Below are 27,956 nucleotides of genomic sequence, written 5' to 3'. Positions count from 1 at the left end.
TTATTAGCAAAGTTTAAAAATTTATTTTTAAACACATATATATACAAAAATACAATGAGGAAGTCTAATAAATACACAGGTTTTGAATACATGGATCTTTCAGATTTCTTAATACTGGATGTGTAATGTAGGCCACAAGCCATCTTCCATGGCAGCCAATCAAAATATGTATTTTATGAATCAAATGAACCAACTCCAAGTTGGGAAGGGTTAAAACCCTGGCCTGAAATTCCTTACTTCCTGTCCATTATGACAATGAATCAGCAGGCCACAAAGTTAAGGGAAATTTCTCCAATAGGGCCCAAATACATTAACAAAACATTTTTTTTGTAAAAAAGGTTAAAACTTTTGTGATCTGTCAAATACTGTCTGTGTTTTCCTGTCTCAGTGACCACATTATCCTTATTTCCTGTCCTGGTGTCACCTCCTTGATTGGAAATCATAGACAGTACTAACACCTGAAAGAAATTCCTACCCTTGCCCACAAAAAAAAAAAAAAAAAGTTAAGACTTTAAATAAGGCTGCATATATGTACAGACTGTGAAGCTGGACTATTAGTGGTGCAGGTTTTCAATTGATAAGTAAGAAGTTGATGTATTTATGCTGCTGGAACTTGCTTGTGCATTGCCTGGGAAAAGGTTCATGTGTTTTTCTCTCCATTTTAAGATCTGCTCAGTCAGTTCCTCTAAATCTGCCTCAAGAGATTCCATCCTTACCAAAGCCGTGTCCTGAAAAGAAAGGTGTACATCGACTTCTTGAAAATTAATAAAAATATCAAACAAGAAGCAAAGACCGAACATGGTCCATACAATGCATCACCAAAGAAATATTTTTTTTTTTTACTTGGAAAAAACAACTTTATTCATTCAAAGCACATAATACAAGACAGATCAATCACATTTGTCAATAACAATACAGTATCATACGGTGAAATGCATGCTCATTTTGTTTACTCATATACCTTTAGTCATACATTCACATGTTCACGATGGGCCAAGGAACATTTTAAGACAAAGAAATTATTTTACATACAGCAGGCAAAGACATACATTAACCAGTTCCCGACCTCCTCATGTACATTTACGTCGGCAGAATGGCACAATCACGTACCTGTACGTCCTCTGCTAGACGTGGGTGGGGGGTCCGATCGGGACCCCCCCGGTACATGCGGAGGTCGGGTCCCCTCGGGGAGCGATCCGGGACGACGGTGCGGCTATTTGTTTTTAGCCGCTCCGTCGCGATCGCTCCCCGGAGCTGAAGAACGGGGAGAGCCGTGTGTAAACACGGCTTCCCCGTGCTTCACTGTGGCGGCGCATCGATCGAGTGTTCCCTTTTATAGGGAAGACTCGATCGATGGTGTCAGTCCTACAGCCACACCCCCCCTACACTAGTAAACACACACTAGGTGATCCCTAAATGTTACAGCGCCCCCTGTGTTTAACTCCCAAACTGCAACTGTCATTTTCACAATAAAGAATGCAATTTAAATGCATTTTTTGCTGTGAAAATGACAATGGTCCCAAAAATGTGTCAAAATTGTCCGAAGTGTCCGCCATAATGTCGCAGTCACGAAAAAAATCGCTGATCGCTGATTACTAGTAAAAAAAAAAAAAAAAAGGAAAAAAAACGATCCCCTATTTTGTAAACGCTATAAATTTTGCGCAAACCAACCGATAAACGATTATTGCGATTTTTTTTACCAAAAATAGGTAGAAGAATACGTATCGGCCTAAACTGAGGAAAAATAAATGTTTTATATATGTTTTTGGGGGATATTTATTACAGCAAAAAGTAAAAAATATTGCATTTTTTTTTAAATTGTCGCTCTATTTTTGTTTATAGCGCAAAAAATAAAAACCGCAGAGGTGATCAAATACCACCAAAAGAAAGCTCTATTTGTGGGGAAAAAAGGACGCCAATTTTGTTTGGGAGCCACGTCGCACGACCGCGCAATTGTCTGTTAAAGCGACGCAGTCCCGAACTGTAAAAACCCCTTGGGTCTTTAGCCAGCATATTGGTCCGGGGCTTAAGTGGTTAAAAGTGCGCTTGGCCAGATAACATAAGCACATATCCCAACATTTTATTGGCCGCAAATGGAGATAACAAAGATTAATCGGTATTAACATCGAATGTCCAACACAGCATTCAATGTTAATGCCGATTAATCTTTATGTTCTTTGTAGAAAATCATTTTTTTATTGGTCTTATTTAATATTCAAATATTCTGATATATGAATTTTGGGTTTTCACCAACTGTAAGCCAAAATCATCAAAATTAAAAAGAAAGAAATGCTTGAAATATATCACTTAAAACATAGGTTTTACTTTTTGAATTGAATTCCTGAAATAAATTAACCCTTTGATGATATTACATTTTTTTGAGATACACCTGTATATGCTGCTGACAGGAGGGGTCTGTGTTACCTTATCAAACATATTGGCTCATATGCCTGCTTCATGTCTTTACCCCCATGTAACAGTGCTGGACCATTCACCAAGCACTGGCTCTACCAATGGGAGGAAGGGGTGGGAGTCACATACCTGGAAGTAAGAGGTATCTCTCCTCCCGATGGCCACATGGAGTGGACAGGGGAAGAAAAAAAGTGAGTATATGCTACTGATGAGGGGGGAATATAAATGAACTTGTTGCTTTGCTTGCACGGTCAAAGCGCACGATTACTTTAAAGCGGACCTTCAGTCATTTTTTCAACTTTCCATCTATTAAATCTTCTGCCCTTTTTCTGCCAGTAAATACCTTATACAGCCCACCTCCTGTTTCTTGTCTGGTCATTAGCCTAGGCTTATCATGCACAGCTCTCTCACCCTCGTGAGAGTTTGTCAGGAAGGGAGGGGGATGATCCATAAGAGGACCAATGAGAGCTGCAGAGCTGGAGGTGTGCCTCTGTGTGTCTGTGTAAATCCAGTAAGTAAACAGGCAGCAGCTTCAGCTGCCCACAGTTAAAATGGATGCAGCCAGACTTAGCGGAGGGCGATTTCTGCAGCATATTTGGCAAGTACAGAATCACAAAATATATAAAATATGCAAAGTGGTTGGAGGGAAGCTTCAGAATGACAAAGATGTTAACATCAGACTGCAGTTCCTCTTTAAGACGCTCAGCTCGGGTTTGTTGCCCCAACATATGCTGCACATGTGCAGAGGAGTCAGCTACTTCAAAAGTGAAAACCTCAAGAATCTCTAAGAAGCCGCATCACAGGAAGTACAAACATGAGCCTCACTGCACACTGGTTGCTGTTGTATCGGGACAAATTAAAACTCTACTCACCAGATTTTTACTACATTCTGGAATCTCAGGAATTTTCCGGATGGTCTGGACAAAGAATTCTAAATTCTCAATGAATTTAATAGTGAGGGGTAAAAGTTCAGCAACAAACCTAGACAGGAACAGAATTCAATGAAACTTGGTAAATGGCTCACACACACACACACACATTCTGCATTGTAATAAATGGGGCCGCCAAATAAAAACACAACATATTGGGGAATTTGACAGAATTTATTTCCTGCAGAAACTGGGATGTCCTGCAGACAATGGGATGTCAAAATGGCCCTTTAAAGTCACAACAGTCATGTTGAGTTTGGGAAATGTTACTTAGAGGAAACCAGGGACCGCCCCTGTCTTTTCTCCGCTCTCCCCTATGGGGGGATCGGATGAACACAGACCGTGTGTCCGTGTTCATCCGATCCGATGACGGAAGAAAAAAAATAGGGTTTTCTTCCGTCTGCAAAATCGGATCTTTGCGGAGGCGCACGATTGCGGGTGTCAGTGGATGTTCATCCGCTGACACCCGCAATCTCATTGGGACCCATGTATGTCCCGTGTTCATCCGCAAACGGATGGATGAAAAAGCGGACATACGGTCCGCACATGTGAAAGGGCCCTTACAGTGGAGAAAATAATTATTTGATCCCCTTCAGATTTTGTAAGTTTGCCCACTTACAAAGAAATGAAGGGTCTATAATTATTCTCATAGGTGTATTTTAAATGATAGAGACAGGATATCAACTGAAAATCCAGAAAAAAAAAAAACACATAATACATATGTAATAAATTGAGTTGCAGTACAGTGATTAAAATAAGTATTTGATCTCCTACCAACCAACAATAATTCTGTCTCAGACAGACTGACTACAGTATGTGCTCATGTGGTACACAGATAAGTCCTGTTAATTTAATAAGGTGCTCCTAATGACAACTCGTTCTGTGTATAAAAAAACACCTGTCCACAGAATCTCTTTCTTCCATTTAACCACCTGAGGCCTGCGCTATAGCCGAATGACGGCTACAGCGCGGACCTGAAAATCCAACAGGACGTCAATTGACGTCCGCCCCTTTCCTCGCTCCCGAGCGCGCAGCGGGGAAACTCTGTGCTGGCCGTGTCCCTTGGACACAGCCAATCACAGATCGCCGTGAACGGCCAATCGGAGTGGCCGTTTGGTAGGCGATCTGTGCGGCCAATGAGAGATGATCTCAAATACAAACATATGAGATCATTTCTCATTGCCGACTCTTACAGAGACAGCGTCCTGTCAGGGAGAGAGGAGACCGATCTGCGTCTCTTGTACATAGGGACACAGATCGGTCACCTCCCCCAGTCACCCCCCTCCCCCCACAGTTAGAACACTATGCAGGGCACAACCCCTTCCTCGCCCCCTAGTGTTAACCCCTTCAATGCCAGTCACATTTATACAGTAATTAGTGCATATGTATAGCACTGATCGCAGTATAAATGTGAATGGTGCCAAAAATGTGTCAAAAGTGTCCGCCATAATGTCGCAGTCCCAATAAAATTTGCAGATCGCCCCCATTACTAGTAAAAAAAAAAAAATAATAAAAAATAATAATTCTGTCCCCTATTTTGTAGGCTCTACAACTTTTGCGCAAACCAGTCGCTTATTGCGATTTTGTTATTTATTTTTTACCAAAAATATGTAGAAGAATACGTATCGGCCTAGACCAGGCATCACTAAATGGCGGACCGCGGTCCGGTTCCGGCCCCAGTAGCCATACTGCCCGGACCGCAGCCTCGGCAAATAGTTTGCCTGCATGTTTCAGTCCTCACCCCAGCTCGCCCGCCTGCTGCTATGTTTACAGCATGGCAGGCGTGCCGCGCGCGGGTTTGTCTCTCCCTCGGAACGCTGCACCCGCCCTCCACCTGTCTTATTTACATAAGATGAAAAGCGCGGCCACTCTGAACAAAGGGCGGGACTTTTTAAGTTAAGACGAGCGTGATTGGTTGCTACGCAGTGGGCGGTCCTAGCAATCAATCAATCACTCACCTTGAACTTGTCCCACCCATTGTCCAGAGCGGCCGCGCTGCACATCTTGTGTAAATAAGGTACGGTTCTGTGGGGAGGGGGAAATGCTGTGCTGCGCTGTGCTGCTATGAGGACAGGAGTCTACTATCTAGGGGGGTCTGTAAGGGGGGGGACCAGCCTATTGGAGGGGGACCCAGTCTGTAAGGGGAGGGGGGGACCAGTCTGATTGAGGGGGACCCAGTCTGTAAGGGGGGACCCAGTCTGATGGAGGGGGACCCAGTCTGTTGGAGGGGAACCAGCCTGATGGAGGGGGACCAGTCTGTAAGGGGGGACCCAGACTCTGTTGGAGGGGGACCCATTCTGATGGAGGGGACCAGTCTGTGATGGGGGGAGGACCAGTCTGTGATGGAGGGGGACCAGTCTGTGATGGAGGGGGACCAGTCTGTGATGGAGGGGGACCAGTCTGTGATGGGGGAGGACCAGCCTGTGATGGCAGGGGACCAGTCTGTGATGGCAGGAGGACCAGTCTGTGATAGCAGGGGACCAGTCTGTGATGGCAGGAGGACCAGTCTGTGATGGCAGGAGGACCAGTCTGTGATGGCAGGGGACCAGTCTGTAATGGGGGGCAGTCTGATGGGGGGGACCAGTCTGTGATGGCGGACCCAGTCTGTAAGGGGGGACCAGTCTGTAAGGGGAGGGGGGACCAGTCTGATGGAGGGGGACCAGTCTGATGGAGGGGGACCAGTCTGTAAGGGGGGACCCAGTCTGATGGAGGGGGACCCAGTCTGTAAGGGGGGGACCAGTCTGATGGAGGGGGACCAGTCTGTAAGGGGGGGGACCCAGTCTCTGTTGGAGGGGAACCAGTCTGTGATGGGGGAGGACCAGTCTGCGATGGAGGGGGACCAGTCTGCGATGGAGGGGGACCAGTCTGTGATGGAGGGGGACCAGTCATGGGGGAGCACCAGTCTGTGATGGGGGGACCAGTCTGTGATGGGGGGGGGACCAGTCTGTGATGGGGGGGGGGACCAGTCTGTGATGGGGGGGGGACCAGTCTGTGATGGGGGGGCAGTCTGTGATGGGGGGAGGATCAGTCTGGGATGGGGGGAGGACCAGTCTGTGGTGGGGGGAGGACCAGTCTGTGGTGGGGGGAGGACCAGTCTGTGGTGGGGGGGAGGACCAGTCTGTGGTGGGGGGAGGACCAGTCTGTGGTGGGGGGGAGGACCAGTCTGTGGTGGGGGGAGGACCAGTCTGTGGTGGGGGGAGGACCAGTCTGTGGTGGGGGGAGGACCAGTCTGTGGTGGGGGGAGGACCAGTCTGTGATGGGGGGAGGACCAGTCTGTGAGGAGGGGGGACAAATTTGTGATGGGGGGGACTAGTCTGTGACACTCGGACCTCCGCTAGAAGAAACATTTTCTGACCGGACCCCCGTGAATTTTAATTCACTACCCCTGGCCTAGACTGAAAAAAAAAATGTTTAAAAAAAAAAAAAAAATTGAGATATTTATTATAGCAACAAGTAAAAAATATTGTATTTTTTTTTTTTAAATTGTCGTTCTTTTTTGTTTATAGCGCAAAAAATAAAAACCGCAGAGGTGATCAAATACAACCAAAAGAAAGCTCTACTCTACACGACCGCGCAATTGTCAGTTAGGAAGCTGAAATTTAACCTGGGCAGGAGGGGGGGTATATGTGCCCAGTAAGCAAGTGGTTAAACCTCACCATCATGGACAAGACCAAAGAGCTGTCAAAGGACATCAGGGACAAGATTGTAGACCTGCACAAGGCTGGGATGGGCTACAAGACCATCAGCAAGAAGCTTGGTGAGAAGGAGACAACTGTTGGAGTGATTATTTGAAAATGGAAGAAATACAAAATAACCATCTATCGCCCCCGGTCTGGAGCTCCATGCAAGGTTTTGCCTCATGGGGTAAGGATGATCATCAGAAAAGTGAGGGATTTGCCCAGAACTACGAAGGAAGAGCTTGTGAATGATCTCAAGGCAGTTGGGACCACAGTAACCAAGCAAACCATTGGAAACACAATCCGCCGCCATGAATTAAAATTTTGCAGCACCCACAAAGTCCCCCTACTCAAGCAGGCACATGTACAGGTCCGTCTGTAGTTTGCCAATGAACATCTAAATGATTCAGAGAAGGGTTGGGAGAAAATGCTGCGGTCAGATGAGACCAAAATTGAGCTCTTTGGCATTAACTTACCTTACCGTGCTTGAAGGAAGAAAAATGCTGACTGTGACCCTAAGAACATCATTCCTACAGTCAAGCATGTAGGTGGAAACATTATGCTTTGGGGCCATTTCTCTGCTAAAGGTGCAGGGCGACTTTGCCGCCTTGAGGGGCCAATGGATGGAGCCATGTATTGTAAAATATTGGATGAGAACCATCTTCCCCAGAACACTGAAAATGGGTTGTGGATGGGTCGTCCAGCATGACAATGACCCAAAACATACCACCAAGACAACAAAAGGAGTGGCTCAAGAAGAAGCACATTAAAGTGGATGTAAACCCGAAACAAAAAAAATATTTGATGTCACAATGTAGAGAATAAGATTTCCTATCATCTGTGCCCAGTCTTGCCACACAGAGATGCATTATTTTTTAATTCCCACCCCCATTTCTTTTCTGAAGTTATGTGGTTACTTCTCTGGATGTTGACTGGATGTTAGTGATCATAGCAGAATTCAGTGTAAAGAATACACAGGAAAAAATGCATCTTGACAAAGGGGAGTGTAGAGGTGGGCAGGGAGTCTGACATCACGACTCCACCCACCGAGCTCCAGACAACAGATCCACCCACAGAATCTGCAGTTTTTCAGGTCTCATAACAGACAGAGGGGAGACATTTGACAGGTAAGGATACATGCAGGAGGCGTGTATATCCTTATAGATCAGCACTATGGCAGTAGTTTAGAAAGGATGAGAGTGGGTTTACATCCACTTAAAGGTCATTAGTGGCCTAGCCAGACCCTAATCCTATAGAAAATGTATCCCGAGATGTGTGCAAACCTGGTAACCAACTACAAGAAATGTCTGACCTCTGTGCTTGTTAACAAGTGTTTCTCCACCAAGTACTAAGTCATGTTTTGCTTGGGGATCAAATAATTATTTTTTTCACTAAACTGCAACTTAATTTATAACATTTGTATTGTGTGTTTTTTTCTGGATCTTTGGTTGATATTCTGTCTCTATCATTTAACCACTTGCCGACCGCCCATCGCCGTTATACGTCCACAAGGTGGCTCGGCTGGGCGAGAGCACGTAATATGACGTCCTCTCTCCCAGCCGCCACTAGGGGGCGCGCGCGCCCCCCGCTCGCCCCCGACTCCCGTGCGTGTGCCCGGCGGGCGCGATCGCCGCCGGGCACACGCGATCGCTCGGTACAGAGCGGGGACCGGGAGCTGTGTGTGTAAACACACGGCTCCCGGTCCTGTAAGCAGGGGAAATGCTGATCTTCGGTTCATACAATGTATGAACAGAGGATCAGTGTTTCCCCTAGTGAGGCCACCCCCCCCCACAGTAAGAACACACCCAGGCATACTTAACCCCTTCCCCGCCCCTAGTGTTAACCCCTTCACTGCCAGTGGCATTTTTATAGTAATCCAATGCATTTTTATAGCACTGATCGCTATAAAAATGCCAATGGTCCCAAAAATGAGTCAAAAGTGTCCGAAGTGTCCGCCATAACGTCGCAGTACCGAAAAAAAAAAAAAAAAAAAATCGCTGATCGCCGCCATTACTAGTAAAAAAAATATAATAAAAATGACATAAAAATACCCCCTATTTTGTAAACGCTATAACTTTTGCGCAAACCAATCAATAAACGCTTATTGCGATTTTTTTTTACGAAAAATATATAGAAGAAAACGTATCGGCCTAAACTGAGGAAAAAAAAAGTTTTTTTATATATTTTTGGGGGATATTTATTATAGCAAAATGTAAAAAATATTCATTTTTTTCAAAATTGTCGCTCTATTTTTGTTTATAGCGCAAAAACTAAAAACCGCAGAGGTGATCAAATACCACCAAAAGAAAGCTCTATTTGTGGGAAAAAAAGGACGCCAATTTTGTTTGGGAGCCACGTCGCACGACCGCGCAATTGTCTGTTAAAGCGACGCAGTCCCGAATCGCAAAAAGTACTCTGGTCTTTGGGCAGCAATATGGTCCGGGGGGTGAGTGGTTAAAATACACCAATGATAAAAACGATAAACCTTTAATTTCTTTGTAAGTGGGCCAACTTACAAAATCTGCATGGGATCAAATAATAGGATTTTTTGTACTCACCGTAAAATCCTTTTCTCTGAGTCCATGGACGGACACAGCTCCTTAAATCTTGACAAGTGGGTTATGTTCCCTGTTTACAGGAGAGGACTAGGCAGAAACATGTTAGATAATTAAATACATGTTACATTAACAGAGTTGAACAGCCCTGCCCAGGGGGTGGTCCCTTCTCACTGCAGCATGCAGCCTCAGTTCGTAACAAGCAGTACAAACCTAAAAAGGAGGGGTGGGTGCTGTGTCCGTCCATGGACTCAGAGAAAAGGATTTTACGGTGAGTACAAAAAATCCTATTTTCTCTTATCGTGATGGTAGACCGAAGCCACGGCCGCGGCGTTGTCCGGCTGAAACCAGATCGGACTGTGATGGACGTGAAATAAAATGAATATTTTATTCTATGCTATTTTGTGTTAAGCTAACTCTTGTATTAGAACCACTGACATTTTTTCATTTTATATTCCTTTATTTCTTGATCGATATAAGGTATAATACATATGTACAGTGAGGAAAATAAGTATTTGAACACCCTGCTATTTTGCAAGTACTCCCACTTGGAAATCATGGAGGGGTCTGAAATTGTTATCGTAGGTGCATGTCCACTGTGAGAGACATAATCAAAAAAAAAAAATCCAGAAATCACAATGTATGATTTTTTTAACTATTTATTTGTATGATACAGCTGAAAATAAGTATTTGAACACCTGAGAAAATCAATGTTAATATTTGGTACAGTAGCCTTTGTTTGCAATTACAGAGGTCAAACGTTTCTTGTAGTTTTTCACCAGGTTTGCACACACTGGAGGAGGGATTTTGGCCCACTCCTCCACACAGATCTTCTCTAGATCAGTCAGGTTTCTGGGCTGTCGCTGAGAAACACGGAGTTTGAGCTCCCTCCAAAGATTCTCTATTGGGTTTAGGTCTGGAGACTGGCTAGGCCACGCCAGAACCTTGATATGCTTCTTACAGAGCCACTCCTTGGTTATCCTGGCTGTGTGCTTCGGGTCATTGTCATGTTGGAAGACCCAGCCTCAACCCATCTTCAAAGCTCTAACTGAGGGAAGGAGGTTGTTGCCCAAAATCTCGCAATACATGGCCCCGGTCATCCTCTCCTTAATACAGTGCAGTCGCCCAGTCCCATGTGCAGAAAAACACCCCCAAAGCATGATGCTACCACCCCCATGCTTCACAGTAGGGATGGTGTTCTTGGGATGGTACTCATCATTCTTCTTCCTCCAAACACGGTTAGTGGAATTATGACCAAAAAGTTCTATTTTGGTCTCATCTGACCACATGACTTTCTCCCATGACTCCTCTGGATCATCCAAATGGTCATTGGCAAACTTAAGAAGAGCCTTGACATGTGCTGGTTTAAGCAGGGGAACCTTCCGTGCCATGCATGATTTCAAACCATGACGTCTTAGTTTATTACCAACAGTAACCTTGGAAACGGTGGTCCCAGCTCTTTTCAGGTCATTGACCAGCTCCTCCCGTGTAGTCCTGGGCTGATTTCTCACCTTTCTTAGGATCATTGAGACCCCACGAGGTGAGATTTTGCATGGAGCCCCAGTCCGAGGGAGATTGACAGTCATGTTTAGCTTCTTCCATTTTCTAATGATTGCTCCAACAGTGGACCTTTTTTCACCAAGCTGCTTGGCAATTTCCCCGTAGCCCTTTCCAGCCTTGTGGAGGTGTACAAATTTGTCTCTAGTGTCTTTGGACAGCTATTTGGTCTTGGCCATGTTAGTAGTTGGATTCTTACTGATTGTATGGGGTGGACAGGTGTCTTTATGCAGCTAATGACCTCAAACAGGTGCATCTAATTTAGGATAATAAGGTGGACATTTTAAAGGCAGACTAACAGGTCTTTGAGGGTCAGAATTCTAGCTGATAGACAGGTGTTCAAATACTTATTTGCAGCTGTATCATACAAATAAATAGTTAAAAAATCATAAATTGTGATTTCTGGAATTTTTTTTTTTGATTATGTCTTTCACAGTGGACATGCACCTACGATGACAATTTCAGACCCCTCCATGATTTCCAAGTGGGAGAACTTGCAAAATAGCAGGGTGTTCAAATACTTATTTTCCTCACTGTATGTGAGTGTATTAGAAAATGATTTTCCTTAAGAGACATTATAGGAGTTAACCAACCCTTCAGGATGTGATTGAGTGAAAGCAGATGTCTCCAACTCCTCCCGTCTACTGCACTCCTAAACAGCTCCTCCCATAGCCCCCACCATCGAATAAAGAAAGATGGCCCCCAAAGACTTTGAAATGTGTGCAGCATGCCAAGAATAAACGTCACAGGAAGAAGCTATATATGGACTGACCAATCAGTTGTGTTCATGTGAATGATGTCATTTTGTCTATAAAGCTGTGCTGGCAATAAAATTCTCTCTCTCTGGTTGAACGCTGAAAAGGTGAGGATGTGAATTCTTTTGCTCCAGTCTTCATGTCTCACCATTAGGATTTGAGTCAAAAGGCAGAAATGGGGTTAATCCTGAGAATTGTATCAGAAAATCAATCGTTATCAGTTTGTCGCAACCAACGTGTGCTTTGCTTTATTGGGGGTATGCAGCACCCAGAGGTGCCGGTGGGGTGCGTCTGTGCTGCGCTTTCCCAATCAAAGACGGGTAATTCTTGAGCAAAGTATCTTTTTAAAGAGGACTCGTCGTCCCTGTTTCTGCCGGGTTGACGTCTATGTTTTGTGCTTGACGTTTTACGTTACTTTGCATGGGGCTGTTTCAGCGATTATCTGTATGGAAAGGTGGTGGCACAGTTTCCTTGTCTGGTAGCAGTGTGGTAGCGAGGGTGAACCGTGAGTGTCACAGATGCCCTACAACTCTGTATGTGACGAAAAAAAAATGTTTATATATATATATATATATATATATATATATATATATATATATAAATTCACACCCAGATTTATAGATGGTGCGCAAACTATTGTAAATGCAAATATGTAATATAGAGATCAGATGAGTCGATGCATGTTTGTGTGTATAATATTTACCTCCATACCGACGAAAGTAGCACGGAGTGATTTAAGAGGGTGAAATAGTCACAGTTGCCTTATCAGCTCTTTGTGTTCCAGTTAGTCGCTGAAAAAGTCATATTCTGCGTGTATGTTTGTTTCTGTCATCAGCTACAGTTCTTTAAAGTTGAAATGCATCTAGTTTTCTGCTCTGTCTTGTCTCCCTTGTAAAGAGATTCCCTGCCAGCAGCTCTAAATTCCCCTCACCGTGAGGTAACTTGCGGCATCTGAAAGGACCTGTGTGCGCCGTAGATTCAGCACTAGGGGTCAGGATTACCCAAAGATGGCTGCCGAGCGTTCAGAATGCGGCCACAGGAAAATAGCCGACCGCAATGTAAGCTGCGCCATAGCGCGGCTACGACAAAATGGCCACCAATGGGAGTTTTCAATGCAATTGAAAACCAGCCAAAAAATGGCGCCAGCCGAATGGCGGCAAAATGCTGCATTTAAACAGTAAAGGCCACCTAAGGCTTTTAAAAGTGCAAAAAAGAAAAACCTTGCACAGAAAAGCCCCAGTACAAAAAAACTCAGGCCAGATACCACAGTCCCCTCAGGAAGGAACACCCCCCCCCCCCCCCCCGACAGCGGCAAGTGTTAGCAATGCAGCAGAGGGAAAGGAGCAGGGAAGGGAGGAGAAGAGGACCCCCGAACACCAGGAATGCCCAGCCGTACCAACCCACCGAAGCGGGAGGGACTGTACTTACCCGTCCGAGCGAGCACTAGCTGACGCATTCCTGACAGACCTACATACGCAATGGAGGAAGCGGTCGGCCCGGTCCACTGTGAGAGAGACAAACACCACAGCCCAGTCATATGTGGACCTCGGAGCAAAGCTCACTGGCCACCCCCGGAGTCATGGGGTATGGCTTGGCAGACCCAGCCTCTTTGCATAGGTGTGCCCACGCTTGCTGGTCGGACTGAGTAGACTACAAGGATCTATATTATCCAGCCTGTCTCTCAGCCGACAGTTGAAAGAAGATTTTTCAAGAAAAAAATTAAAATTAAATAAAAAAGAAAAGTTCTCCACAGGGCGCTGGGCCCAAAGGCTAGGCAAAACGAAACTGAAGCTGCAAGCGGCAGTGAGGAGGGTTATGTCTAGAGGGACCGACCCCTGGGCGGGGCTGTTCAACTCTGTTAATGTAACATGTATTTAATTATCTAACATGTTTCTGCCTAGTCCTCTCCTGTAAACAGGGAACATAACCCACTTGTCAAGATTTAAGGAGCTGTGTCCGTCCATGGACGATAAGAGAAAAAAAATGTCCCCACTGTATGTATTGTTTTCATTTTTTATTTATAATATATGTTCAAAGATTTCAAACAAACTTTTTTCACGTTGTCAGTATGGGGTATGGTTTGTAAAATTTTTAGGAAAATAATAAATTGAATCCATTTTAGAATAAGGCTGTAATGTATCAAAATGTGGAGAAAGTGAATACTTTCCAGATGCACTGTATCACCTCTATCTGTAGGCACATTTATATTTGCCTGGTCAAACATGATGAAAAAGACAACAGATTCCAAGGGATGTGCTTACTTTTTCACATGACTGGATGTCATTTTCAACAGCTATTTATACAGAAGGGGTTTTATTAACAATAATGTCCACACACATTGGTTTTTAGTAGAATATCAATAAAATGATAGTGCATCTCTGCCCAATAAACTGTATTTTTAGTGCTGGATGGTGTGTCTGTCAGGTGTTTACTGCTGTCTGGGTCACCACTGGGGAGATTCACCCCCTCTATTTGTTCTGGTGACCTTTGTTATCAGCATAAAAATGATGAGAAATGCAATATTTTATATTTGTCACTATAACAGGAGGTAAGGAAAACCCTTACAACAATGATTCCTGTTTAGGTAACACCCCTTAAAGCGGTTGTATAGTCCCATAACAATTTTTTTTATTTTGGTCACCTGCAAGGCAAAAGGCATAATGAACTAGTATGCACTGTATACTAGCTCATTGTAAAATACTTACCTTAGAACGAGGCGTCGGTAACTTACCTGGTCCACGCCGAGGTAGCTGACATGTTGCCTCGGCGTGTCTTCCGGGTATCGCGGCTCCAGCACTGCGAGTGGCTAGAGCCGCGATGTCGTCACGGGAGACTTCTTTCCAGCAAGGTCCGGTGTCTGCCGGGCCTTAAGCCGAGAATCCCCTGTGCACACGCGCCACAGCAGTCAGCAGCTCATTGAAAGGGGAATATCTCCTAAACCGTAAAGGTTTAGGAGATATTTTTTTTTACCTACAGGTAAGCCTTATTATAGGCTTACCTGTAGGTAAAAGTAAAATATTTAAATATACAACCACAAAATTTACCAAATTTTTGTCTATATACACTTTAAAGCTGAAATTTAATCTTAAATATTTTTCCTTCCAGATAACTTCATATCTAGACAGGTAGAGTGTAAAATACAGGGAAATGGAAGAAACAATATGGGGGCAAGGGAGGTAGGTTTAAAAATTGTGCCTTCATTATAATGCTTGTGGTACATACCTGTGGTATGATGCTTCAATGGGCAAGTTTTCCTGGCATAGTGGTTTAGCCAGCCTTTGTCTCAAACTACGTTTCTCTCGCAAAACTCCCTCCAAGTGGCTGTTTAGTCTTTGCAGGGCCTCACATTTCTGACCTAGGATTTCCAAATACAACGGAATGTAAGTGGTTATTAAAGCGGGGTTCCGGGCATCATTTTTTATTTTTTTTGCAAGCTAAAATAATCACATTAAATAGTCCCTAAAATATATTAATAGCTCCCCAATCATTCCAGAAATCATTGCAAACACTTTCCTTATATCCTCCAGCTCATGCTGTGGCCGTATCCATCATATGTGTGGGCATGTGAAGCTCAGTTCCTTTTTCTTCCTGGTTTTCAGGGAGAGGTGCATGCTGGGCGATTTTTAGGCACAGTAATGCCCAGAGACTCCTGGGAAATGAGTGTCATCATTTCCCAAGAGGCAATGGGGTCTTAGGACAGGAAATTGAACCACCTAGGACCAGGAACTAGGCAGATTACAAAATCTGCCCAGTAACAGCCAGATAGAAGCGAGTAGATTTTTTTTTACATTAAAGGCAAGCTGGTAATAGAAAGTTCATTTTTAGGGTGGAACTCTGCTTTAAGTGCTGGAGGAACCTTGAGCAATTGGGATTTTGGCCATAGCCAGGAATGTTTCACATGGCCATCAACACAAATTCTCTTTAGTTCTATTTTGGTGCAGATGTGGTTCTTAGTTGTCACAAAGATGGAGGAGTTTATTTGCTGGGTTGCTATTTGTCAAACTATGTATTTTTTTGGTCTACAAGTTATTCAATCAGATATTGTTCACCCAAGATGATAAGATGCCGCTGAAAGAGATCTTGGTGAATTTGTGCAACTCATTGCCATCATTTCAACAACTACCCTGGTGGTTGGTGACCACCTATAACTAAGATTTGGCAACAAATGTTGCAAATTGATAATTTACAGTTTATTTTCTAATCCATTTACTCCATAAGAAAATGCCAGTGCAAGGAAGGGCTTCCATCCCCCCCAAATCCAAAGATATAGCAAACAACCATGCCCTGAATACAGCCTTGAAATTCAGAAATGTATTAAAGTTCAGGCAAACTGCTAAAAACAAGTCTAAAATGTTTCAGCAGGGAGTGAAAGTTACCACTAAGGTCTTTGGCAGCTGAAATGCATTAGTAGACTCAAAGGCCGGGATTCACGTAGAGCGGCGCATCTTTCTGCCGGCGTAGCGCATTTCATATGCGCTACGCCGACGTAACATAGAGAGGCAAGAACAGTGTTCACAAAGCACTCGCTCCCAACGTTGCACCGGCGTAACGTTAATTGGCCGGCGTAAGCCTGCCTAATTCAAAATAGGTGGAAGGTGGGCGTGATACATTTAAATGAACCGTGACCTCATGCAAGTGAAGGGCCGAACGAACGGCGCATGCTCAGAATCACGTTGAATATACTCCCTAAGAAACGACGGCTCAATGCCTATGACGTGAACGTAACCTACGCCCAGCCCCATTCACGTACGACTTACGTAAACGACGTAAAATACGACGGCTGTTCCCTGGTCCATACCCTAACATGACTTACACCTGCTTTATGTGGAATAACTTTACGCCGGACATTCGCCTTACGTAAACGGCGTAGATTACTGCGACGGGCGTAAGTACGTTCGTGAATCGGCGTATCTCGCTCATTTACATATTCGATGCGTAAATCAATGGAAGCGCCCCTTGCGGCCAGCGTAAATATGCGCCCAAGATACGACGGCGTAGGGAACTTACGTCGGTCGGATGAAGCCTAAGTTCAGGCGTATCTAGTTATATGGGTACGGCGCAGAGATACGACGGCGCACATTTACACCTACGCGGCGTATCTGTAGATACGTCGGTGTAAGTGCTACGTGAATCCGGCCCATAGTCTTTAGCTGTTTGCCCGAACATTAAGACCCCTTTCACACTGGGGTCACGCCGCGTTAGCGGTAAAGCGCTGCTAGTTTTAGCGGCGCTTTACCGTTGTTTTAGCGGCGCTTTACCGTTGTTTTAGCAAGCTTTTCGGCCGCTAGCGGGGCACTTTTAACCCCCGCTAACGGCTGAACAAAGGGATAAAAGTGCCCGTGTTTTTAGCGATTTGGCAGCGCTGAGCATTCATTTCAATGGGCAGGGCGTTTTGGGAGCGGTGTATACACTGCTGCAAAACTGCCCCAAAGATGCTGCTTGTAGGACTTCTTTTCCCATCCCGCAAGCCCACCGCCCCAGTGTGAAAGCACTCGGGCTTTCACACTGGGGAGTCATGAGAGGCGCTTTTCAGGTGCCATTTCAAATCTCTAAAAAAAAGCGCCTTCAGTGTGAAAGGGGTCTGATAAATTATTGGAGTTTACAGCTGTGTATAGGACTATTTGCTATATTGTTGCAAATGGAGCTGCATAGCCAAGAAGGAGACATACCTGGAGGCCTGATTTGCAGTTTAAAACAATGAACAGCAAATACAATGCAAAAGACCATCACAGCAACCTGATAACTTACTGAGGAAAAGGGGATGAGTGATGTCAGCAGTCACTTTCTCAAGCTTCAGCATTTCTAGTTCCAGATTCTTCTGTACGGTCGATAAAAAAAAACAATGAGACATTATAGATGTATATACAAAGTGAAGCCAAGCTCCAGGCAAACACACATAAAAAAAAATTCCATGCTTCCAGTTATCCATTTATAGAAAAAAAGGCTCAGCAATATAAATGTAGCTGTTCCCCCTCGCCAGCGCCGATATCAGAAAAGCTTCAGACAAGGGCCAAGGAAGTACCACGCAAACCTGCCAATGGAGACTGTGCAAACCAATGGAGACCCCGGTAAGGACCTTGGCTGACATCAGGACCAGGCAAGGGGAGCAGCTGCATTTATCAGGATCAGAGCCTCCGACATTGTGGAAAAAGTGAAGTGCTGAGAATACTTTCTGAATACACTGTATAAACCCAATAATTGAATGTTTAATAATTGTTCCAATAATTTGTTCCATTTTAGTCTCTTAACCACTTTGTTACCGGGCCTATTTTGGCACTTTTCTCCTTTATGTAAAAATCACAATTTTTTTGCTAGAAAATTAATCAGAACCCCCAAACATTATATATTTTTTTTTAGCAGACACCCTAGGGCAGGGATATGCAATTAGCGGACCTCCAGCTGTTGCAAAACTACAAGTTCCATCATGCCTCTGCCTCTGGGTGTCATGCTTGTGGCTGTCAGAGTCTTGCTATGCCTCATGGGACTTGTAGTTCAGCAACAGCTGGAGGTCCGCTAATTGCATATCCCTGCCCTAGGGAATAAAATGGCGGTCATTGCAACTTTTTTTCTCGCATGGTATTTGCACAATAATTTTTCAAACGCCTTTTTTTAGGGAAAAAAACTGTTTCATGAATTAAAAAATAACAAAACAGTAAAGTTAGCCCAATTTTTTTGTATAATGTGAAAGACGATGTTACGCCGAGTAAATAGATACCTAACATGTCACGCTTTAAAATTGCGCACACTCATGGAATGGCGCCAAACTTCGGTACTTAAAAATCTCCATAGGCAACGCTTTAATTTTTTTTACAGGTTACTATTTTTGAGTTACAGAGTAGCTCTAGTGCTAGAATTGTTGCACACGCTCTAACGCACGAGATGATACCTCACATGTGGGGTTTGAACGGTGTTTACATATGTGGGCGGGACTTGCATGTGCGTTCGCTTCTGCACGCGAGCGACCGAGACAGGGGCGTTTTAAATTTTTTTACTTCATTTTTTTATTTTTACACTTTTTTTGATCACTTTTATTCCTATTACAAGGAATGTAAACATCCCTTGTAATAGGAATCAGTGTGACAGGTCCTCTTTATGGAGAGATGTGGGGTCAATAAGACCCCACATCTCTCCTACAGGCTTACAAGCATGAAATCGGTGAAAAAAATTTCACCGATTACATGCCGACAGCCGCGATAGCGGCTTTGTTTACTTCCGGGTACCGGGCGTGACGCCATAACGTCGCGCCCGGCCCTCCGACGGTCATAGAGATGACTGTGACCGTCTGGTCACCAGTCATCTCTATGGTTCACCAACGAGCGCTGGCCGATTCGCTCTCCGGGCCCCCGATGGCACGGGAGAGCCCGGAGAAGCACCGGATGGCGGCGGGAGGGGGGGACGTCCCCTCCCGCTGCCTAGAAGAACGATCGAGCAGCGGAACCGCCGCTTTGATCGTTCTTCTGGTGCACAGAATCGCCAGCTGAAGACAGCGATATCTGAATGATGCCTGCAGCTGCAGGCATCATTCAGATATCACCGCTCAAAGTGGAGGACGTCCCAGGACGTCCTACGGATCTGAAGTGGTTAAATATAAAGTTGAAAGTGTTTGGTTATATCTGCTCAAATAAAATACTTGTTGATCCTGCCAGAAATCATGTGAGCTGATAACATTAAGCGGAGAGCACAGAAGGTCATCAGTTACAAGGTTACATGTTCCCACTGTGGGCTAGAAATTATTTCCTTATGTTATGTAGGAGACAAGAGGGGGGGAGATGTCCTGTAGTCCTACATTTCCTGTCCTAGGTAGACAGAACTACCCTTTCATACACACACAGTACAGTGAGTAAGCATCAACCATTGACAAGAATTGTGTTACTGGCAGGTTCCTAAAGGACACGGACACAAACAGGGTGAATAAAAAAAATCAATGATAAAAAATAAATAAAAATATGTTTTTTTTTTTTTTATTTAAAGGGATTGTGAACCCTCGTGCTTTTGAGGATGCATAACCACTTTGCAATTCGGCACTGCTTCGCTGTAACTCACAATTGCGCAGTCGTGTGACGTGGCTTCAAAAAGTTTTTTATTTTTTGCGCTATAAACACAAATAGAGCGACAATTAAAAAAAAAAAGCAATATTTTTTACTTTTTCTAAATATCCCCAAAAAATATATTAAAAAAAATGTTTCCCTCAGTTTAGGCCGATACGTATTCTTCTACATATTTTTGGTAAAAAAATAAATAAACGCAATAAGCGTTTATTGATCGGTTTGCGCAAAAGTTATAGCGTCTACAAAAAAGGGGATAGTTTTATAGCATTTATTATTAATACATTTTTTTTTACTAGTGATGGCGACGATCAGCGATTTTTATCGTGACTGCGACTTTATAGCGGACACTTTTGACACATTTTTGGGACCATTGTCATTTTTACAGCAATCAGTGCTATAAAAAATGCACCGATTACTGTGAAAACGACACTGGCAGTGAAGGGGTTAACCACTAGGTGGCGCTGAAGGGGTTAAATGTGCCCTAGGGAGTGATTCTAACTGTAGGAGGGGATGGGCTGTGTGTGACAGGACAGTGATCACCGCTTCCAATTACAGGAAGCTGTGGTCACTGTCCTGTCACTAGGAATAATGGGGAAATGCTTGGTTACATTAGCATTTCACAATTTTTCCTTACCGTGATACAATCGTGGGTATGCCCGCGGACATCGAGTCCGTGGGACCCGCGGTCGGAGTCACGGAGCTTGCGCACAATGCAGGCTTCTTTTGTTATAGTGTATGGATTGCGCTACCCTGGTGGGTGACCTACATCCACCTGATCATATGCAATAGTTACGGTTATTAGCACCTAGAAATATCACCTTGTGCTATTCCTCCACAAGTTTTTACTATTAAATGACAATCCACCATGGATCTACATGAAAAAAATGCATAAATATACCATGCACGGGATAATGTGTCTAAATAGTGCGGTTTACATATAAAAAGCGTGCACTACCCTGCCACGGGTTCACAAAGAATATCGTGTCATCAATCCACAAAGAAATATATATATATATAATGACAAAATAAATATATATATATAATATAACAAAAAATATTGACAAAAAATATAGTGTGGGGGAGAGTTCCTATATGAATCCTCTTCCCTTTAATATACCGTATTTTCCGGGGTATAAGATGACTTTTTGGATGCAAAAAAATGCATCCAAAGTCGGGGGTCGTCTTATACACCGGGTACGGTCTCCGTGCTGCTGCGATCGTTCATAATTTCAAAGCCCGCGCCGTCTTCTAAGCTTGTCCTGCGATTGGCGGAACACAAAACTTCCCAGCAGCGCCTCTGTTCCGTGTTCCGCCTATCACGGATGCCTTCTCATCCTCGGACGAGATGAGAACGCATCCGTGATTGGTGGAACACAGAACAGAGGCGCTACTGGGAAAATGTGTGTTCCGCCAATCACAGGACACGCTGAGAAGACGGAGCGGCTTTGAAATCATGGACGCTCGCAGCAGACGGAGACTGTCACCGGCCTGCAAAACGTGAGTGATGGCACAGTGGGGGAAAGTGATGGCACTGTGGGGGCAAGTAATGTGATGGCACTGTGGGGGCAAGTAATGTGATGGCACTGTGGGGGCATGTAATGTGATGGCACTGTGGGGGCAAGTAATGTGATGGCACTGTGGGGGCAAGTAATGTGATGGCACTGTGGGGTCAAGTAATGTGATGGCACTGTGGGGGCAAGTAATGTGATGGCACTGTGGGGGCATGTAATGGCACTGTGGGGGCATGTAATGGCACAGTGGGGGCATGTAATGGCACAGTGGGGGCATGTAATGGCACAGTGGGGGCATGTAATGGCACAGTGGGGGCATGTAATGGCATAGTAAGGCTTGAAAAAAGCCTGTTTCTGTCAGCGGTTGTTTCTGTCAGCGGTTGTTCCGGCTACCCCTCAGCTTCCAGAAAGATTAGTAGGAAGGGGGTAGTCTTATACGGCGAGTATATCCCAAAACCAAAAATGTTCCTGGAAAATTAGGGGGTCGTCTTATACGCCGGAAAATACGGTAAGAGTCCCAATGTGCTTCCTAAGCAATAATATTCCTCCTATGGGGTGTTCAAAAACAATGTGATTTCACCACTTCCGTGATTATCCCATCACCGTTAAAAATGGCCACTCACCAGATCCTACTCAAAAGATGCCTTTGGTTCATTCCCAGGATAACCGCTCCTATTATGCGTCACCACAGCTGCCAAGTGTCTTGGATATATTAGTATGTTCTCTCTTTCTCTATAAAAACTCACAGAACAAGAGTGCCCCCGCTGCGCCTCGTCATATATAGCCCCTCCCCCTTGTCCGGTCACTTTGATAGACAGATCACCCATCCAATCCTGGTTTTCAAAGTGCCCGGACAAGGGGGAGGGGCTATATACGACGAGGCACGGAACACACAGCTATTCAAATGAAAGCTGTAATGTTCCCCGCGCTGATCAACTAGGCGGCGGCTGGGGGGGGGGCCTTGGCTTTCTCTTTGGGGACTAGAAAGCGGCAGCAGCTCTCTCCGCCCACTCTCAAGTATCGGTAAAGCATCGGGAGCATTTGCGCGAGTACAAGTACTCGCACAAATGCTTAGTATCGGTATCGGGACAACACTACAGAGGATGAAACAAAAAGTTCAGGAATATTCCTTTATCCCATAGTTTTGCAAAATTATGTACACTACAAACTGTATGATTGAATCGCTTCGGATATCACCGTTTTACTAACCTGAAAGCTTATTATTCTAAATATGAAACCTTCATTTTGTTTGCAAATATTTAAGATTTAAGATATAACCAGCGAGAATAGGACCTTACATTTAAAGAGCACCTGTCATTTCAGATCCATCATGGGAGCGCCTGTTAGCGGCTTCCACTCACCTGCTGCCGCCACGTCACTCACATTGTTGTGTCACTGCCGCGTCACCACTTGTCCCATTAAAGTGAATGGGACAGTCGGTGAGTCAACACAGGGTCAGAGGAGGAGCCGCTGCGGGACAGAGATGACAGTTGCTGTTTAAAAATGATGATTTAAAATTAGGGATGTCCCGATACCGAGCATTTCCCTGGGTACTTGTACTCGGGGAAATGCTCCGATGCTTCACCCGATACTTGGGCAGTCTGGGTGATTGGTGCGGAGGGGGGAGTTACAAGCACTGATCTTCCCCCTTTTCAGCTGCATTAGTTAACGTTATACAACGGTGATCGGTGCTTGTAACTCCCCCCAAAGCTGCACCGATCACCACTGACTGTCCCTGTATCCTCCTCCGTGCTGCTTTCCCCCTCTGGATCCTTGACCCCCTCCTTGCTGCAGTCTGTGCTCCGTGTCCCCCTCCTTGGCTGCTCTCCCCCCTCCGTGTTCATGTCCCCCTCCGGGTTTGTGTCCCCCTCCTTGCTGCAGTCTGTGCTCCGTGTCCCCCTCCTTGGCTGCTCTCCCCCCTCAATGTCCTCCTCCACCCCCCCTCGATCTGTCAGGATGGAGAGCGGAGGGTAGGAGCCGCTAAATCTGGCTCCTAGCTTTTCCGAAAGAACAGAGTCAGTGATCACATATAATTGAACACAGTAACCTGTGTTTATGATGCTTCAGTTTATGAATGGAGAGGAGCTTCTCTCCATTCATTTTAGCTGAGGCTGCAGAGAAAGGGACTGGGGAATCTGTGTCCTTAGTCCCATTCTCTGTCTCAAAGGGGAGATTTCAGGGTTCTGTTAAGACCCCCCAACAGGGCTGATAAACAAAAAAAGGCAATAAATAAAAAAAAATAATTTTAAAAAATAATAAAAATGTAAAAAAAAAAAAAAAACACACACACTGACAATCCACTCCCCCCCCCCCCAAAAAAATAAGTACTGTAAAAAAAAAAAAAAAAAAAAACTGCCACTGCCACTGCCACTGCCACATGACATTAAAAAAAGTATCGGCGAGTACTTGAAAAAAAAGAATCTGTCTCAAAAAAGTGATATCGGGACAACCCTAATTTAAATCGAGTTGATTTAAATCAAGGATTTTTACTAGCAATTTAACCACTTAACGACCGCCGCATGTACATATACGTCCACAGAATGGCACATGCAGGCAGATGGGCGTACCTGTACGTCCCTGCCTAGACGTGGGTCGGGGTTCCGATCGGCACCCCCCCCCGGTACATGCGGCGGTCGGTAATCGTCTGGGAGCCATCCGGGATGAGGGGGCGGCTATTCGTTTCTAGAGACCTACAGCCACACCCCCCTACAGTTGTAAACACACACTAGGTGAAACATAACCCCATCAGTGCCCCCTTGTGGTTAACTCCCAAACTGCAACTGTCATTTTCACAATAAACAATGCAATTTAAATGCATTTTTTGCTGTGAAAATGACAATGGTCCCAAAAATGTGTCAAAATTGTCCGCCATAATGTCGCAGTCACGAAAAAAAACGCTGATAGCCGCCATTAGTAGTAAAAAATATATATATATATATAAAAATGCAATAAAACTATCCCCTATTTTGTAAACGCTATAAATTTTGTGCAAACCAATCGATAAACGCTTATTGCGATTTTTTTTTACCAAAAATAGGTAGAAGAATACGTATCGGCCTAAACTGAGGAAAAAAAATGTTTTTTTTATATATTTTTGGGGGATATTTATTATAGAAAAAAGTAAAAAATATTAAATTTTTTTCAAAACTGTCGCTCTATTTTTGTTTATAGTGCAAAAAATAAAAACCGCAGAGGTGATCAAAAACCACCAAAAGAAAGCTCTATTTGTGGGGAAAAAAGGACACCAATTTTGTTTGGGAGCCACATCGCACGACCGCGCAATTGTCTGTTAAAGCGACGCAGTGCTGAATCGCAAAACCTGGCCTGGTCTTTTAGCTGCATTTTGGTCCGGGGCTTAAGTGGTTAAATCAAATCCACCCTGGACATATTTCATTTTTGGATACACGTTAACGACTGAGCAGCACAAACAGAAGAACACGGGATGGATGGGAATGTCACCTCTCTAATCTCAGCCTTGAGTGCAGAAATCCTCTCCATCTCATCTACACGACTGAAGTATGAAGTCTCTTCCTGTGTCGGGTCCAGCATGTCCTGGAATAGGAGGTCATAATATACAAGGTTATTACAGCGAGTCTTCTCCACTAAAGACACTCCTCATCATTGGTCAGTAACAAGCATTTGCATGTCCTCAGGAAATGAGGTGGGCTCTACCTAACTTGCTGCCGCTTCTAATGCACACTGCGAGCCAATTTATTTACATTTAGCAATTGGCCGGGGAATTATAGAGAACACAGACCTCTCCTCTCCCCCCATATCTCCATAACCTGCTCTCCTCTCCCCCCATATCTCCATAACCTGCTCTCCTCTCCCCCCATATCTCCATAACCCGCTCTCCTCTCCCCCCATATCTCCATAACCTGCTCTCCTCTCCCCCCATATCTCCATAACCTGCTCTCCTCTCCCCCCATATCTCCATAACCCGCTCTCCTCTCCCCCCATATCTCCATAACCCGCTCTCCTCTCCCCCCATATCTCCATAACCCGCTCTCCTCTCCCCCCATATCTCCATAACCCGCTCTCCTCTCCCCCCATATCTCCATAACCCGCTCTCCTCTCCCCCCATATCTCCATAACCCGCTCTCCTCTCCCCCCATATCTCCATAACCCGCTCTCCTCTCCCCCCATATCTCCATAACCCGCTCTCCTCTCCCCCCATATCTCCATAACCCGCTCTCCTCTCCCCCCATATCTCCATAACCCGCTCTCCTCTCCCCCCATATCTCCATAACCCGCTCTCCTCTCCCCCCATATCTCCATAACCTGCTCTCCTCTCCCCCCATATCTCCATAACCCGCTCTCCTCTCCCCCCATATCTCCATAACCTGCTCTCCTCTCCCCCCATATCTCCATAACCCGCTCTCCTCTCCCCCCATATCTCCATAACCCGCTCTCCTCTCCCCCCATATCTCCATAACCTGCTCTCCTCTCCCCCCATATCTCCATAACCCGCTCTCCTCTCCCCCCATATCTCCATAACCTGCTCTCCTCTCCCCCCATATCTCCATAACCCGCTCTCCTCTCCCCCCATATCTCCATAACCCGCTCTCCTCTCCCCCCATATCTCCATAACCTGCTCTCCTCTCCCCCCATATCTCCATAACCCGCTCTCCTCTCCCCCCATATCTCCATAACCTGCTCTCCTCTCCCCCCATATCTCCATAACCCGCTCTCCTCTCCCCCCATATCTCCATAACCTGCTCTCCTCTCCCCCCATATCTCCATAACCCCCCCCCATATCTCCATAAGGGTCCGTTCACACACAAAAGTTTCCCGCTTCATTTGGAAAATGCATTGCACTTGCCATCTGCAGCAGATGTCAGTGTTAACTTAATGATGGGGCACTATTCCTCCCACTGACACCAATGATCGACACTATTCCTTCAAATGACACCAACTATTAGGCCATTCCTCTCACTGACACCAATGATGGGGCACTATTCCTCCCACCGACACCAATGACGGGGCACTATTCCTTCCACCGACACCAATGACGGGGCACTATTCCTTCCACCGACACCAATGATGGGCCACTATTCCTCCCACTGACACCAATGATGGGCCACTATTCCTCCCTCTGACACCAATGACGGGGCACTATTCCTCCCACTGACATCAATGACGGGGCACTATTCCTCCCACTGACATCAATGATGGGACACTATTCCTCCCACTGACACCAATGATTGCTCCCACTGACACCAATGATGGGGCACGATTGCTCCCACTGACACCAATGATGGGACACTATTCCTCCCACTGACACCAATGATTGCTCCCACTGACACCAATGATGGGGCACGATTGCTCCCACTGACACCAATGATGGGGCACGATTGCTCCCACTGACACCAATGATGGGGCACGATTGCTCCCACTGACACCAATGATGGGGCACGATTGCTCCCACTGACACCAATGATGGGACACTATTCCTCCCACTGACACCAAAAATGGGGCATTATTCCTCCCACTGACACCAAAGATGGGGCACAATTTCTTCCACAGACACCAAATATGGGGCACTATTCCTCCCACTGACACCAAATATGGGGCACTATTCCTCCCACTGACACCAATGATGGTGCACTATTCCTTCCACCGACACCAATGATGAGGCACTATTCCTCCCTCTGACACCAATGATGGGGCACTGTTCCTCCCACTGACACCAATGATGAGGCACGATTGCTCCCACTGACACCAATGATGGGGCACGATTGCTCCCACTGACACCAATGATGAGGCACGATTGCTCCCACTGACACCAATGATGGGGCACGATTGCTCCCACTGACACCAATGATGAGGCAATATTCCTTCCACTGACACCAATGATGGGGCATTATTCCTTCCACCGACACCAAAGATGGGGCACAATTTCTTCCACTGACACAAATGATGGGGCATTATTCCTCCCACTGGCACCAAATATGGGGCACTATTCCTTCCACTGACACAAATGATGGGGCACTATTCCTCCCACTGGCACCAAAGATGGGGCACAATTTCTTCCACATACACCAAATATGGGGCACTATTCCTCCCACTGACACCAAATATGGGGCACTATTCCTCCCACTGACACCAAATATGGGGCACTATTCCTCCCACTGACACCAAATATGGGGCACTATTCCTCCCACTGACACCAAATATGGGGCACTATTCCTCCCACTGACACCAATGATGGGGCACTATTCCTCCCACAGACACCAAATATGGGGCACTATTCCTCCCACTGACACCAATGATATCCGGATGAGTGTCGCTGTACCCCATGTCAGGGGGTGTGAGTAGTACCTCTGTCAGAACTCCAGCTCCCAGACACCTCTCTATCAGAGAAGACGCCGCAGTGGACTGCACTGGACCCCACGGATTGGCCGCCATCGTGTGTCACCTCCAACGTACAATGTATACCCGACAGACAAACTCAGCGCTCACTGGGCGGAGAACCAATCACAGAGCGGGGCTAGAAGTGTCCCTCCCGGCGC

The 27,956-nt window shown here is 45.4% G+C and overlaps 1 protein-coding gene across 1 annotated transcript; it reads right to left on the bottom strand.

Moving 5' to 3' along the window:
- HAUS2 (HAUS augmin like complex subunit 2) lies at positions 1-27,956 on the bottom strand. The gene is made up of 6 exons (XM_040331928.1): positions 27,766-27,956; positions 24,904-24,996; positions 17,634-17,703; positions 15,108-15,240; positions 3,285-3,393; positions 1-728 (listed from the first exon to the last, which is right to left on the bottom strand). The coding sequence occupies exons 1-6, from the start codon at positions 27,850-27,852 to the stop codon at positions 555-557; spliced, it is 666 nt and encodes a 221-aa protein (XP_040187862.1). The 5' UTR covers positions 27,853-27,956; the 3' UTR covers positions 1-554.

Source organism: Rana temporaria, chromosome 13 (genome assembly GCF_905171775.1).
Source record: "Rana temporaria chromosome 13, aRanTem1.1, whole genome shotgun sequence".
Classification (NCBI taxonomy): Eukaryota; Metazoa; Chordata; class Amphibia; order Anura; family Ranidae; genus Rana; species Rana temporaria.
Note: the sequence above shows the minus strand (reverse complement) of the source record. Positions and strands in the feature narration are given on the sequence as shown.

Excerpts from the sequence above, each read along its gene's own strand:
- HAUS2 (XM_040331928.1), bottom strand. The coding sequence starts at position 27,852 with ATGGCGGCCAATCCGTGGGGTCCAGTGCAGTCCACTGCGGCGTCTTCT. Across the intron at positions 24,997-27,765 it reads GAGCTGGAGTTCTGACAGAG|GACATGCTGGACCCGACACA; the intron begins GTACTACTCACA and ends CTCCTATTCCAG. Across the intron at positions 3,394-15,107 it reads ATTGAAGCATCATACCACAG|GTTTGTTGCTGAACTTTTAC; the intron begins GTATGTACCACA and ends GTTCCTGTCTAG.